Here is a 12,934-nt window from a genome sequence, read left to right as displayed (position 1 = left end):
CGGATTGTGCCTACTAGTCTGTGTTTAGAAATTTTGTGAATTAACACTAATAACAAATAAAATCCTAGATATTAATTAATATTTCATAACATAAAGTGGTTACATTACTTGTAGTGTTGACAGAAGAGCCAACACTGTGTTGCAATAGGAGGCCGAAATGCACGCGTTTAATTCACGCAGGTGGCGCTAGGTCTGAAACAGGATACGTAATGAATGCTATAAAGAAAAAGTACGTAGCTGCTGGAATACTTAACTTTAATCCATCATTTGTATACAGCATTCTGGATGATACAAGTGAGACTCTCTCTAGAAATGGTTAATGGCGCCTTGCTAGGTCGTAGCCATGGACTTAGCTGAAGGCTATTCTAACTATCTCTCGGCAAATGAGAGAAAGGCTTCGTCAGTGTAGTCACTAGCAAAGTCGTCCGTACAACTGGGGCGAGTCCTAGTACGTCTCTCTAGACCTGCCGTGTGGTGGCGCTCGGTCTACAATTCCTGACAGTGGCGACACGTGGGTCCGACATGTAGTAATGGACCGCGGCCGATTTAAAGCTACCACCTAGCAAGTGTGGTGTCTGGCGGTGACACCACATTACTATTCGTAGGAAATATAATATGTTGAGACTTGCTTAAAAACAGTCCAGACCTCTGAAACAGGTGGTTTAACTACAAAAACTTGTGTAATTTGTGAGTCATTACGGTGCTTCATATTTTTTTTTTTTTTAAACCTTTTTACTAAAAAGATGACACACCCATTAGTGCAGGTTAGGGTTTATTTATAAAGTGTATGTGTTAGGGTTCACTGGTACACAGGAAGCCCCTTTACCTCATTGGTAACAACAGCTCCTGTCAGATGATCAAAGTTAATGCTGTTGGGTTTGGCTAGCATTTGAATGGGTGACCATCTGGGGTTGCCAAGTGCTGTTGGCAAGTCAGGTGCACTCAACCCTTGTGAGTTCAACTGAGGAGTTATTTGATTGAAAAGTAACGAGTCTGGTCACGAAAACTGACAGTGGCTGGCAGAGTGGTATACTAACCACATGCTCCTCTATATCCATATCCAATGACACCTATTTGTTGAGGATGACATGGCAATCGGTTGGCACCAATGGGCCTTCCGAGGCCTGTTAGGACAGGCACAGGACGGTGGTTGATAGATGAACTGCGTTCTTGTCTTATCTATATACCGTTGTGTACTTTGTTATTGGTTTCTGTGCATACTAAAATAGAAATTTAAGTGATTAATTAAAGTAGCTGGAAAACAATAATTGAAAAATCATTGACAATAACAGTCCAAGAGCTCAGTACTTCTTTGTGTGACTGCTTGAAACAATTTGTGTGTCTCAAAAGATATAAATACAAAACACACTTTTTACAACGGTTTTTGGTTTTTCTGTTACATGATGTTAACCTAAGCATTCATAGGGAAATTAATGATCAGTGACAAGGAAATGATCATAACCATCTGATCTCTTCTCATTGCAAGGAACAAGGGCGGGAGGATTGCAGTATTTTAATCTTTCAAATGCCTCAGACTCAGGTTCTGTCCTGAATATCTTTCTGTGGAATTTTGTGCCATTTTTCGGGTATTCTGTATTCCATCCAGCCGCTCACTCAAACCAAGTTGAGGAACTGGAGAATGTTCATAAAAGTCCATTTCCTCGCCCAAAACCAACTTTGGTAACACTCCATTTGTTGATCCCAGAGGTCCACCACCCCTCCTCCTCCACCCTCATTGACTGGTTATATCTGCGTACAACAGAGATACATGGAATGAATGTGTTACCACTAATCCAGCTTCTGTTCTGGGTGAATTCAACAGTCTTTTAATCGCCTTGAACAGTCTATGCTGATTCTCCTCTTCTTAATTTTGTATTATCATGGGAATTTACTCCTATCCTGTTTGTTATATTTGATCCTGTTCCATGATATCCCATGTCAACAGATTTCTCCAACAAGGATATTGTAGTGAAATATCTGTCAAAATACAAGTAGCTTCCACAAGGAATGATCTGTAATATCCAAAGAACCATAGAAGGACCAAGTCCCAGCCCTGCATCATCCAGGTTTCTTGAAGCACCGTGGTATATTTTGAAGTCCATTACCTGATTACAAAACTTTTCAAACCTATGGACTAAGGCTTACTTTTGAAAAACTGTTTTAAGTGACACTCTCAAAACAGTAATTATGTTTTCACCGATGGGGAAGTGAAAGCAAATTCAGAAAATAATTATACAAAGTGACCTGCACATTTGTGCAAATCTGTTTTAAAAGGATTAGAGGGCTGCATCTAGCTTAAAGGTTAATTGCTAGTATTACAAGTAATGGCACTGTGTTGTCGAGTGCACTGATAACACCGTGATCTATGCTTCCATGCCATTTTGTGCACAGTATTTTTGCTAAGGATTACATTTTGTCCCTGTTGCATGGGTAACAATTAGTTTAAACATCTTGATTAATTATCCATGTTTTCTTCTCACAGATGCCTCAGAAATTCAAACCAAAATAATTCAGTTAATAAGGTAAAGGAAACCCGAGGTTCAGAGCTTTTGCCACAGAAAAGGAAATGGAGGTAATAAAAACTACAGGCAAGTTAATGAATAAAATAAGATTCCATCTTTTGAGGTTGCAATCTGAGTTAGTCAACACAAACAAAATTCCATAACAAAATTTTTCTATAAGAGAACACTATAGAATGATTTAAACATAAGTATATTTCCTTACAGTATATACAATATTAAGCATGTATAACTTTGCATCTTTGAATTTCTTTCAAATATCTCTGTTCCACTAGTACTAGATTACAGTATTCACTAGCAGTCAGAGTAGCAACATTGATTTGTATCCCTGCAAGTCTTTTAGTGAGACCCTAGAGTAATCTGACACATGGTCCAGTCACAATTGCAGATGCAATGTGAATTCAGTGTCATCTGGTGGTGTGCAACCCTCAGTAGCAGTGGCAGCCAGTTCAAATGTCTCTTCTGTGGAGATGAGAACATTATAACGGAGTTGTGTGTGTGTGTGTGGGGGGGGGGGGGGGGGGGGGCTTATTGTCCCATAGTTTTAGTTCGGGCAACAGCATGGGAGAGGTCTGTGCCATGATTGCTGATGGAGTTGGCTGTTGTGTAATGGCAGATCACACCAACTGACCTGCATCCCCACATTTGCCTTGCAAACCACCAGGAACATTTGCCAAAGAACTGGAGGGAGCACATCCCTCCAACGTCATAAATGGGTACATTGACACTGCTGTGAATGCCAAGTGCTATATGGCTGATGCAGACTTGATGTCCGTGGCTGACCTCACTGTGAATAGCAACAGATGCCGAGGCAGTGGCTGCATAGATGGACAGGGGTCAATCTCCAAGGCAGAGTCATCTGATGACGCATGCACATGAACGTCGGGCACTTGCAAAGTGTTCCTGGGCAGCAGTGTGGGCGTGTTTTGTTAATTGTGTGGAACGTCATTGTGATGTTGGCATCTAAAGTAGGCTGTTAGGGTTAAATATATGCAGCTAATGTGGTAACAATGACCATATAATAAATCTGCCAGCAAAGTGTTACGAAAAGGCAGAGCACGATAGGTGATGAGAAACAATAACAAAGCATTTTCCCTTGAATGCGGGGCATCAAGTTTGGACATATGAGCCTTGAAAATGTGAATGAAATGTCTGGCTTCACCATTTAATTGAGGAGAGAACAGTGTTATTCGCATATGAAGAATCCCATTTTGTTGACGTAACTGTTAAAATTCCAATGAAAGAATCTGTCGCCCATTGTTCAAAACAATTTTTGCTGGCAAACCTTCTAGACAAAAGACAGAAGCTCTTTCTCCGCTAGTGCTAGTGTCAAATTCATGGAAATGACAAATAGATACGTGCTGTATGCATCAATGATGGCCATCCACCGTGTGTTCCAGAAAAGGCCTTCAAAATCATATACTATATGCATCAGTGATAATCAGCCACCATGTTTTCCAGAAAGGACTAGCAAAATCTCTGGGGTTGCATTGCCAAGGACCGTTAGATCGAGACCACTTGAAAAATTCCTGGTGCAGTGCTGCCGGTTATCTGTGCAAGCATAGCAGTGGGCCACCATATGTTCTAGCTGATTGTCAAGCCCGGGCTACGTACAGTGCTCTTGTGCCAACTGCTTAGTTCTAGTGATTCCCCAAAGTCTTCTGGATATCAGTTCCAAAACATGTTGCTGCAGTGATGCGGGAATTGTGACTCACATTTGTTCAAGAGGAGCACGCAATAAAATTATACCATTCTGAAGAGGAAGGTTGTGTTGCACATAATATTTGCGTACTACAGCATCTGAAATTGATTTTGGATTATGAAGCCAACCCATCCGAATGTTAATACTTGATCAGTTGTACTGACTGATACTGTTCAGCAGCTTGTGCGATCCACTGAAAGTCAGCGGAAAAGCTTCGGTAGATCACTTGTTACAGCGGTAGACCACTGAATTACATGAGTTGATGTCCATAGATCGCTGGTTCGAATCTAACATGAAAGAACATTTTAACTTATTTGTAAAACGACTAAAACTCATCTCATATGATAACCAAATCACAATCACAGAACTTCACCACACCGATCAGAAACATAATATTATTGTATTTTCCTTGCTGTTTATATGTGCTTACATTTGCAATCACTATTCACGCACTTTATGTTCAAAAAGCTATTTTCTATCTAATGTGACCACACACTTTTTACTTTATGAGAAACAATGTTTTTATGTTTGTACTGACCAGCTAGGATTCTTATTGTTTAAACTTTTGTAGTTTCTTCAACTTAAATAAAAATGAACTAAGTCTGCTTCAGACTACAACGTTAGTTTACTCTCACAGACATCACAGCTCTTATGCCTGTGTCACCTGCGTGTTGTACAGTTATATATCTCTCCATATAACCTCATCATCCTACACCTCATTGTACTTTAGGCATATGGCGATATCTTCACTACTTAGCAGTGCTTTCCAAAAGCAAAGTAAATGTGTTTGTGCTCCGTTGTCCAGTTCTCAGACTAACACTAATGTGAAGCTATATACAGGGTGTTACAAAAAGGTACGGCCAAACTTTCAGGAAACATTCCTCACACACAAACAAAGAAAAAATGTTATGTGGACATGTGCCCGGAAACACTTAATTTCCATGTTAGAGCTCATTTTAGTTTCGTCAGTATGTTCTTCCACCTACGCTCAATGGAGCACGTTGTCATGATTTCATACGGGATACTCTTCCTGTGCTGCTAGAACATGTGCCTTTACAAGTGCGACACAACATGTGGTTCATGCACGATGGAGCTCCTTGACATTTCAGTCGAAGTGTTCGTACGCTTCTCAACAACAGATTCGGTGACTGATGGATTGGTAGAGGCGGACCAATTCCATGGCCTCCACACTCTCCTGATCTCAACCCTCTTGACTTTCATTTATGGGGGCATTTGAAAGCTCTTGTCTACGAAACCCCGGTACCAAATGTAGAGACTCTTCGTGCTCGTATTGTGGACGGCTGTGATACAATAAGCCATTCTCCAGGGCTGCATCAGCGCATCAGGGATTCCATGCGACGGAGGGTGGATGCATGTATCCTCGCTAACGGAGGACATTTTGAACATTTCCTGTACCAAAGTGTTTGAAGTCACGCTGGTATGTTCTGTTGCTGTGTGTTTCCATTCCATGATTAATGTGATTTGAAGAGAAGTAATAAAATGAGCTCTAAAATGGAAAGTAGCGTTTCCGGACACATGTCCACATAACATATTTTCTTTCTTTGTGTGTGAGGAATGTTTCCTGAAAGTTTGGCCGTACCTTTTTGTAACACCCTGCATAATACATCCCACAATTGAAACAACAGCTGCAATCAGTTGTTGCTAAAGCTATTTTTGTATTTAATGTAAAACTTTTAAAAATATATAACTCTTCCAGGATTCAAACACTTCACCTCTTTCTCTGCAGTCAGATGCATTATCCATTGTGCCACAGAATGCCTGCTAGAAATAGGCTCTCTGCTTAGTGTCTTCGACGGAGGAAATCAGTACAAAGTTTTGCCAAGAATAATTTTATTGTGCTTTAGGTCGCAGCTCGTGACTGATAGTTGACAATCTTAGTTTTAATATATGGACCCATTTGCAAAAATTCGACAATTCCTTAGTTTCGAGCAAGTTTAATAATGTTGCCAGGAGCAGGGAAAAGAATGTCTGTCGTCACACATACCGTCACTTGAAATGGGTGGAGCATAAATGCTTCGATTTTTGCAAGACTTCCACTATCAGTGTTCACAAAATTCCTTTTAGTTGTTACCGTATTTACTCGAATCTAAGCCGCACTTTTTTCCGGTTTTTGTAATCCAAAAAACTGCCTGCGGCTTAGAATCGAGTGCAAAGCAAGCGGAAGTTCTGAAAAATGTTGATAGGTGCCGCCACAACTAACTTCTGCCGTCGAATATATGTAGCGCTACACAGGCATCCTTTGTAGCCACAAAGATACATACTGGCGCCAAAACCTCTGCGTCAGTAAATAAAATTAAAAAAAAAAAAAAATTGGAAGACTAGCTTTTTTTCTCCGCCCGAGTTTCGACCACTGCTTTTTCATACACAATCCAACGAAGTAAATACAAATTCCGTATTGTTCATCTTCAAATTTCAATGTACTACGAAAATCCGACTGGTAATACTGGGATTTTTGTCAATATGGCCAACTCTACGTTCTGAATTTTTTCCTACCTGTGAGAAGAGATGGTTGCTAATAGGAACCTGATGAAATGTGAATCACATGCAGTATTCTCTTCACCATAAGAATAATACGAATATAAACATTTTGCCATGTATTCTTTCGTGTTTGCTTCTATCTCATTTAAATCCTGTCTGCCAAATAAACTACGAAACTAGAGTGAGACAACAGCAAACGCGGAAGAATATACGTATCGTGTCATGTTTATATTCGTATTACTCTTATGCCTAATAGTGATACAGTCAGAAATGAAGCACGGCAACTGACTAGATTTTTAAATCTAAGATGACGAATTTCTGTGCAGAATTTGATGTACTAAACAAGCGGCCGCAAAGATTTTCAAACGGAGAAAAATTTTCGCCAAACTCTCGTTCAGAACATGTTCTATCATACGCAATCTATTATTTGGTTCTTGTTGATCATTATCAAAGAAAGCAGCAGTCTAAGTAACAACAAATAGCAGTCTCTTGCCATTGTTTCGCTAATGAGACGATTCCTCTCTTTTTTAAATTGTAGGCGGCGGTAGCGTGCACAAAAGCCTGCCATGCCGCGAGCAGCGACAGGCCGTAAACACGCACTATCAGAATGCGACAAACAAAGCATGACAGTATAGTAATGCATTTTCAGCTTCGAGTGACTGACGTAAACACCTATAACATAGAAAACGGCACTTATCAGATCAAAGCAAAATAAGCAATCGATTCAAACCAGACGAAGCACGTGAAAAAGGAAGGGTATCCGTATAAATACGGACGGAGCGCCTGACGCATAGCAATGGCTACCTGGTAAAGCTTAACTGCTAAGCTTTCGACTCGAACCAAACTACTGTAGCTGTATCGTCATTCATTCGACCTAAATTGTGTCTCATATTACAATGGACCAACTTTGTTTCGATTTGGAGGTGCGGCCTAAAACTTTTCTCTCCCCTTGAATTTCGAGTCTCAAATTTCAGGTGCGGCTTAGATTTGGGAATTTTTTTTTTCCTTTATTTCGAGTCTCATTTTTCAGGTGCGGCTTAGATACGAGTGCGGCTTAGATTCGAGTAAATACGGTACTTAAAAGTTGTAACTGAGTTTTCCATCACTTAATAGCTAAACTGTTTGCAGAAAAGTAGGTAAAAACCTCATAACCTCGGCTAATCCTGTTATAACGCACATATAGCTTCGTCTTACTCCTATCCTGTAACGTCATGAGAGCATCAGCCAACAACAGAGCGTTTTCAATCAAGTGACCAGATCTTTATATTTAATGATTTTTAAGCTTTAATTGCACAAAAATAACAAATATTTTGTGAGAACATTGACTGTAAATGCTATTTAAATATTGTAATCAATCAGAATAACAACAATCTGTGTAGTAACACTGTTCACATTTTACGTCGCACTTCACTTAGCGTAGACCGGGTCTGTGTCCTAGGCATGCCCGATGTGAACTGACCGGGCATGGCCCGTGCTGCCTGAGTTGTTGTTGTTGTTGTTGTTGTTGTTGCGCTGGCAGAGGTCGCGGCCGAATTCTTGCGTGCCCTCTGGTGGACGGGACTCTACTTGCGGCAACTACCGTCCGTGATGCACAGTGCCGATGTGCGCCTCCCGCGATCTTTCTGGTGGCTACTGCACTCCTTTGGGGGGTTAAGCCACTATGATCCACTGCGTTGGAAGGTGGAGCGGCGTGCAGGAGCGATGACCTCCATGTCCATCGGAAGGCTGGAGTTGAAGGGATCTGCCAACCCTCGAGCCGGAACTTTCGAATACGGCTGGAAGTGACCCACACGAAGAGGCCCCCATCGTCCCACCACCGGAGCCCGGGACAGAACGGGAGACAGGCCGTCGAACTCCGGATCCTGGTCCACCCCGGGAGGGGCAAGACCCAGTGGCGGGGACGATGGGGAAGGGACAACCACAGGTGAAACAGCCTCCTGACAAACCGGGCCTGCGAGGGGGGCCGGCTCTCGCTGGGGCATCGCTAACGATGCCGATGCCGATGCTGGAACTACTGGAGGCTGCCAAGGCTGAGAGCCATCGCAGTGCGTTGGAATCACTGGGGGGAGGGGTGGTAGTGTCCCCGGAGAAACCAACACAGGTGTCGGCAATGGGGAAGCCGGTGCCCGAGGGGTCGGATGGTGGGTGCCCAAACGTGGACGTAGCTGATTTTGGTGATGACGTACCTCCCGGTCCCCTGTCTGCAAGGTATAGATGTGGCAGCCATTTCGGCGCAGGACCAGTGCCGGTATCCAACATGGATTGCGACCAAACCGATGTGCCCAGACCGACATACCCGGTGGAAAGCCGGGTACTCCGTTTTGCGAAGACTGGCGAGGTCCGGGCCGGAGGAGGTGCAGCAGAGTCCTAGGTAGGCGCCCATGGAGGAGCTCTGCGGGGCTGCGTTCTCCAATTGGTGTGGTCCGGTATGCCGTCAGGAAAAACGTCAACGCCTTCTCCGCAGGAAATTTGTGCACATACTTTTTCATCTGCGTCTTAAATGTGCGCACCATGCGCTCGGCTTCCCCATTCGATTGTGGATGAAAGGGGGGAGAGCAAACGTGCCGAATACCAAAGCGCCTACAAAAACCCTGGAAGGTCTGCGAAATAAACTGAGGTCCATTGTCCGAGACCAGGGTGACTGGCAGGCCTTCCACAGAAAAGATTTTTGCTAGTGCCTGGATTGCAACTTCTGAAGTGGCTGAGGAGCAGCGAACCACATATGGAAATCGGGAATAAGCATCAATGATAATGAGCCAAAAGCCATTGAGAAACAGGCCCGCAAAATCGATGTGAACTCGTTGCCATGCCTGGGTTGCAGGCGGCCATGAAGAGAACGCTGACCTGGGAGATGCCTTTTGGCTCGCACACTGGGAACAGGCGGCCACCAAGTGCTCAATCTCTCTGTCAATACCGGGCCAGTACACATGTCTGCGAGCCAAGGTTATAGTACGGGAAACACCCCAGTGCCCCTCACGTAATAACGTGAGGACTTCCCTGTGCAAACTTGCAGGAACAACCACGCGAGGAGCTGTATCATCGGTAGCCAGAAGGAGAACTCCTTCCAAGACGGAGAGGCAGTCTCGTAGAACAAAATAATTACGAAGAGGGTCCGAGGGCCGGCCTGGAGGTCGGGATGACCACCCCTGCTGAATGAGGCGAACTACTTGCCGGAGAACCGGGTCAGCTGCCGTTTCCCTGGTATCTCTAGAACTAGTGATCGGGAAGCCATCAACCGCTTGGCGGGATGCCACATCCAAATGAAAACACATAATCTCCTCTCAATCGAACTTAGGATCCGGGCCCACCAGAAGACAGGAAAGAGCGTCTGCGTTGGCATGCTGTCCGGCAGGGCGAAAATGAATGTCATAATGGTACTTAGAGAGGAACAAGGCCCAGCGCTGTAGTCTGTGGGCCGCCCTATCCAGAATCTGAGAGGCGGGGCCAAATAACGATATTAACGGCTTATGGTCAGTGATTAACTGAAACTTCGTGCCATACAAGAAAGGGTGGAACTTGGTAACAGAGTAGACAATGGCCAAAGCCTCTTTTTCCCACCTGGGAGTAATGGGCCTGTGCGGGACTAAGAGTTTTAGACGCAAACGCCAGTGGCTGCTCGGAGCCATCCGCGTTGCAATAGGCCAGGACCGCCCCCTCCCATACTGCGAAGCATCTGTAGCTAGGACCAACGGCTTATTGGGGTCAAATGTAGCTAAACAAGGCGCTGATGTGAGGAGGCCCTTCAACAAGGGGAACGCTCGCTCGCTTGCAGGCGACCAATCAAAAGGAACACCCTTGCACAGAAGGCAGTACAGGGGGCGGGCGATGGTGGAAGCCCTGGGAATGAACCGGTGGTAATAGGCAATGTTGCCTAAAAAAGCTTGTAACTCCTTCAGCGAAGCGGACCGTGGGAGGTTGACGATACCTTGGACCAAACTCCCTAGCGGCTGGATGCCGTGCCGAGAGATTGTGTAGCCCACATACTCAATGGACGGTTGGTAGAAGTTTGACTTACGCAGGTTGCAACGCAAGCCCACGGACCTGAATTTGAGGAAGAGGGTGCGGAGGTTGTGCAAGTGTTCCTTCGTGCTGCGGCCCATGACAATTAAGTCGTCCAGGTAATTAATACAATGAGGGATTGTCGACGTGACGTGCTCAAGATAACGCTGGAATATCGCCGGGGCACTGGATATTCCGAAGACCAACCGCTGGTATTGGTAAAGGCCAAACGATGTGTTGACAACTGCCAGCCGTTTGGAGTCCTCATCAAGAGGTATCTGATGATAAGCCTCCGAAAGATCGATTTTCGAAAAATATTGGCCTCCCGCCACGGCAGAGAACAATTCTTCAGCACGAGGCAAAGGATAGGTGTCCACCACCAATTGGGAATTAATGGTGGCCTTGAAATCGCCACAAAGACGTAATTTTCCCGAGGGTCTCCTGACAATAACGAGGGGCGAAGCCCACTCACTAGAAGAAATGGGAAGAACGACCCGTAGGGCTTTCAGCCGGTCTAGCTCTTCTTTTACCTGAGGGCGGAGAGCCAAGGGATCTGCCTCGCGCGTAGAAAACGCGGGCGAGCCGACGCCTTCAACGTTAAGTGAGCTTCAAAGTTTGAAACACGCCCCAGGCCCTCCTCAAAGATATCTGGAAAGTCAGAGATCAAAGATTCTAATGAGTGATAATGAACGTCTTCGGAGACCAACTGTATGGTGTCAGTGATAGAAAAACCGAAAACTTGAAAAGCATCCAAGCCAAAAAGGTTAGCATCACTGACAACAATAAAAGTAATAGGCCGAGTGACTGATTTGTAAGTCACGTTGGTAGTGAATTGACCCAGTAGGGGAATGAACTGTTTACCATAACCGCGTAGATGCCGGTAAACTGGCGCCAACGGGGGCGACCCAAGGTCGGAGTAAGTTTGTGCATTCAACAAAGAAACTGACGCGCCTGTATCTACTTGCAATTGTAATCGGCGCGACCGAACCGACACCTCAATAAAGAGCTTGTGTGCCGATGTGTCGGAGCCTGGCCTGATGAAACTTCCTGAATGTCAGCGTCTATGTCCTCTGTAACTGCTTCCTTCGATTCTTTTGAGGCCGAGCGGTAAACTTTAGCAATGTGTCCTTTTGTACTACATTTACGACAAACGGCCCAACGCTGGGGGCGCTCCAACCGATCATGATGTATATTGCACAACACACAGGGGCCGGCGGCCAGAACTCTGTTTATGCGCCGTGCGGGAGCAGCCGTAACGGCCGGATTGTACCGCTCGCACGTCGTCCACCCCGAACGCAGTGGACGCGGCCGCGCCGTCCTGAACCGCCGCGGCGTTGCACCACGCTTTCAATTGTTGACCTGCGGCGTGAGAGACTTCATAAGATTGAGCAATGGACAGGACTTCCTCAAGGGAAGGGTCTTCTAACTGTAGGGCCGTTGCCGGACCTCCCTATCAGGGGCCGAACGAACAATGACGTCCCGCACCATAACGTGGGCATACGACTCTCGCGACTGCTCCGTGACAAAATGACACTTGCGACTAAGACCGTGCAGGGTAACGGCCCACACCCGGTAAGACTGATGGGGCTGTTTCTTGCATTGATAGAACTCGATCCTAGCCGCCACAACATGCGTGCGGCGGCGATAATATGGAGACAGCAAGGAACACAATGCGTCAAAAGACAAGGACGAGGGCTCCTGCAACGGCACTAGCTGCTGCAAAACTTGATACTGCGAGGGAGATATCCAAGGCAAGAAAAGAGCATGACATACCTCCGCATCGGCAACATGAAACGCCTGGAAATGCTGCCGAAGGCGATGTTCATATGCGTCCCAATCCTTCGCCGTCTCGTCATATGGGGGAAAGGGAGGAGGGAACGGCGCTGGAGCAGACTTCGTGGAGAGCAAAGCCGGAAGCACTTGTTTCATGGTGGCCATGAGCTGCGTCTGCTGCTCAGCCAAAACCTGCACTAAATCCTCCATGCCGTGGATAAGCTGTGAAACCAGAACAACGATGCAACACGCGAAAGAACGACCCTACTCGTCGCCAATTGTGTAGTAACACTGTTCACGTTTTACGTCGTACTTCACTTAGCGTAGACCGGGACTGTGTCCTAGGCATGCCCGATGTGAACTGACCGGGCACGGCCCGTGCTGCCTGAGTTGTTGTTGTTGTTGTTGTTGTTGCGCTGGCAGAGGTCGCGGCCGAATTCTC

General features: G+C 45.4%; 1 protein-coding gene across 2 annotated transcripts in view; it reads left to right on the top strand.

Moving 5' to 3' along the window:
- LOC126184718 (uncharacterized) overlaps window positions 1-12,934 on the top strand; it is a 189,142-nt gene that overhangs the window by 66,478 nt on the left and 109,730 nt on the right. For both annotated transcript variants that reach the window (XM_049927254.1, XM_049927245.1), the window contains exon 4: window positions 2,483-2,572. In XM_049927254.1, coding sequence (XP_049783211.1) covers window positions 2,483-2,572 — 90 coding nt within the window. The remainder of the gene's footprint in view (window positions 1-2,482; window positions 2,573-12,934) is intronic.

Source organism: Schistocerca cancellata, chromosome 1, assembly GCF_023864275.1.
Source record: "Schistocerca cancellata isolate TAMUIC-IGC-003103 chromosome 1, iqSchCanc2.1, whole genome shotgun sequence".
NCBI classification, from domain to species: domain Eukaryota; kingdom Metazoa; phylum Arthropoda; class Insecta; order Orthoptera; family Acrididae; genus Schistocerca; species Schistocerca cancellata.
Note: the sequence above shows the minus strand (reverse complement) of the source record. Positions and strands in the feature narration are given on the sequence as shown.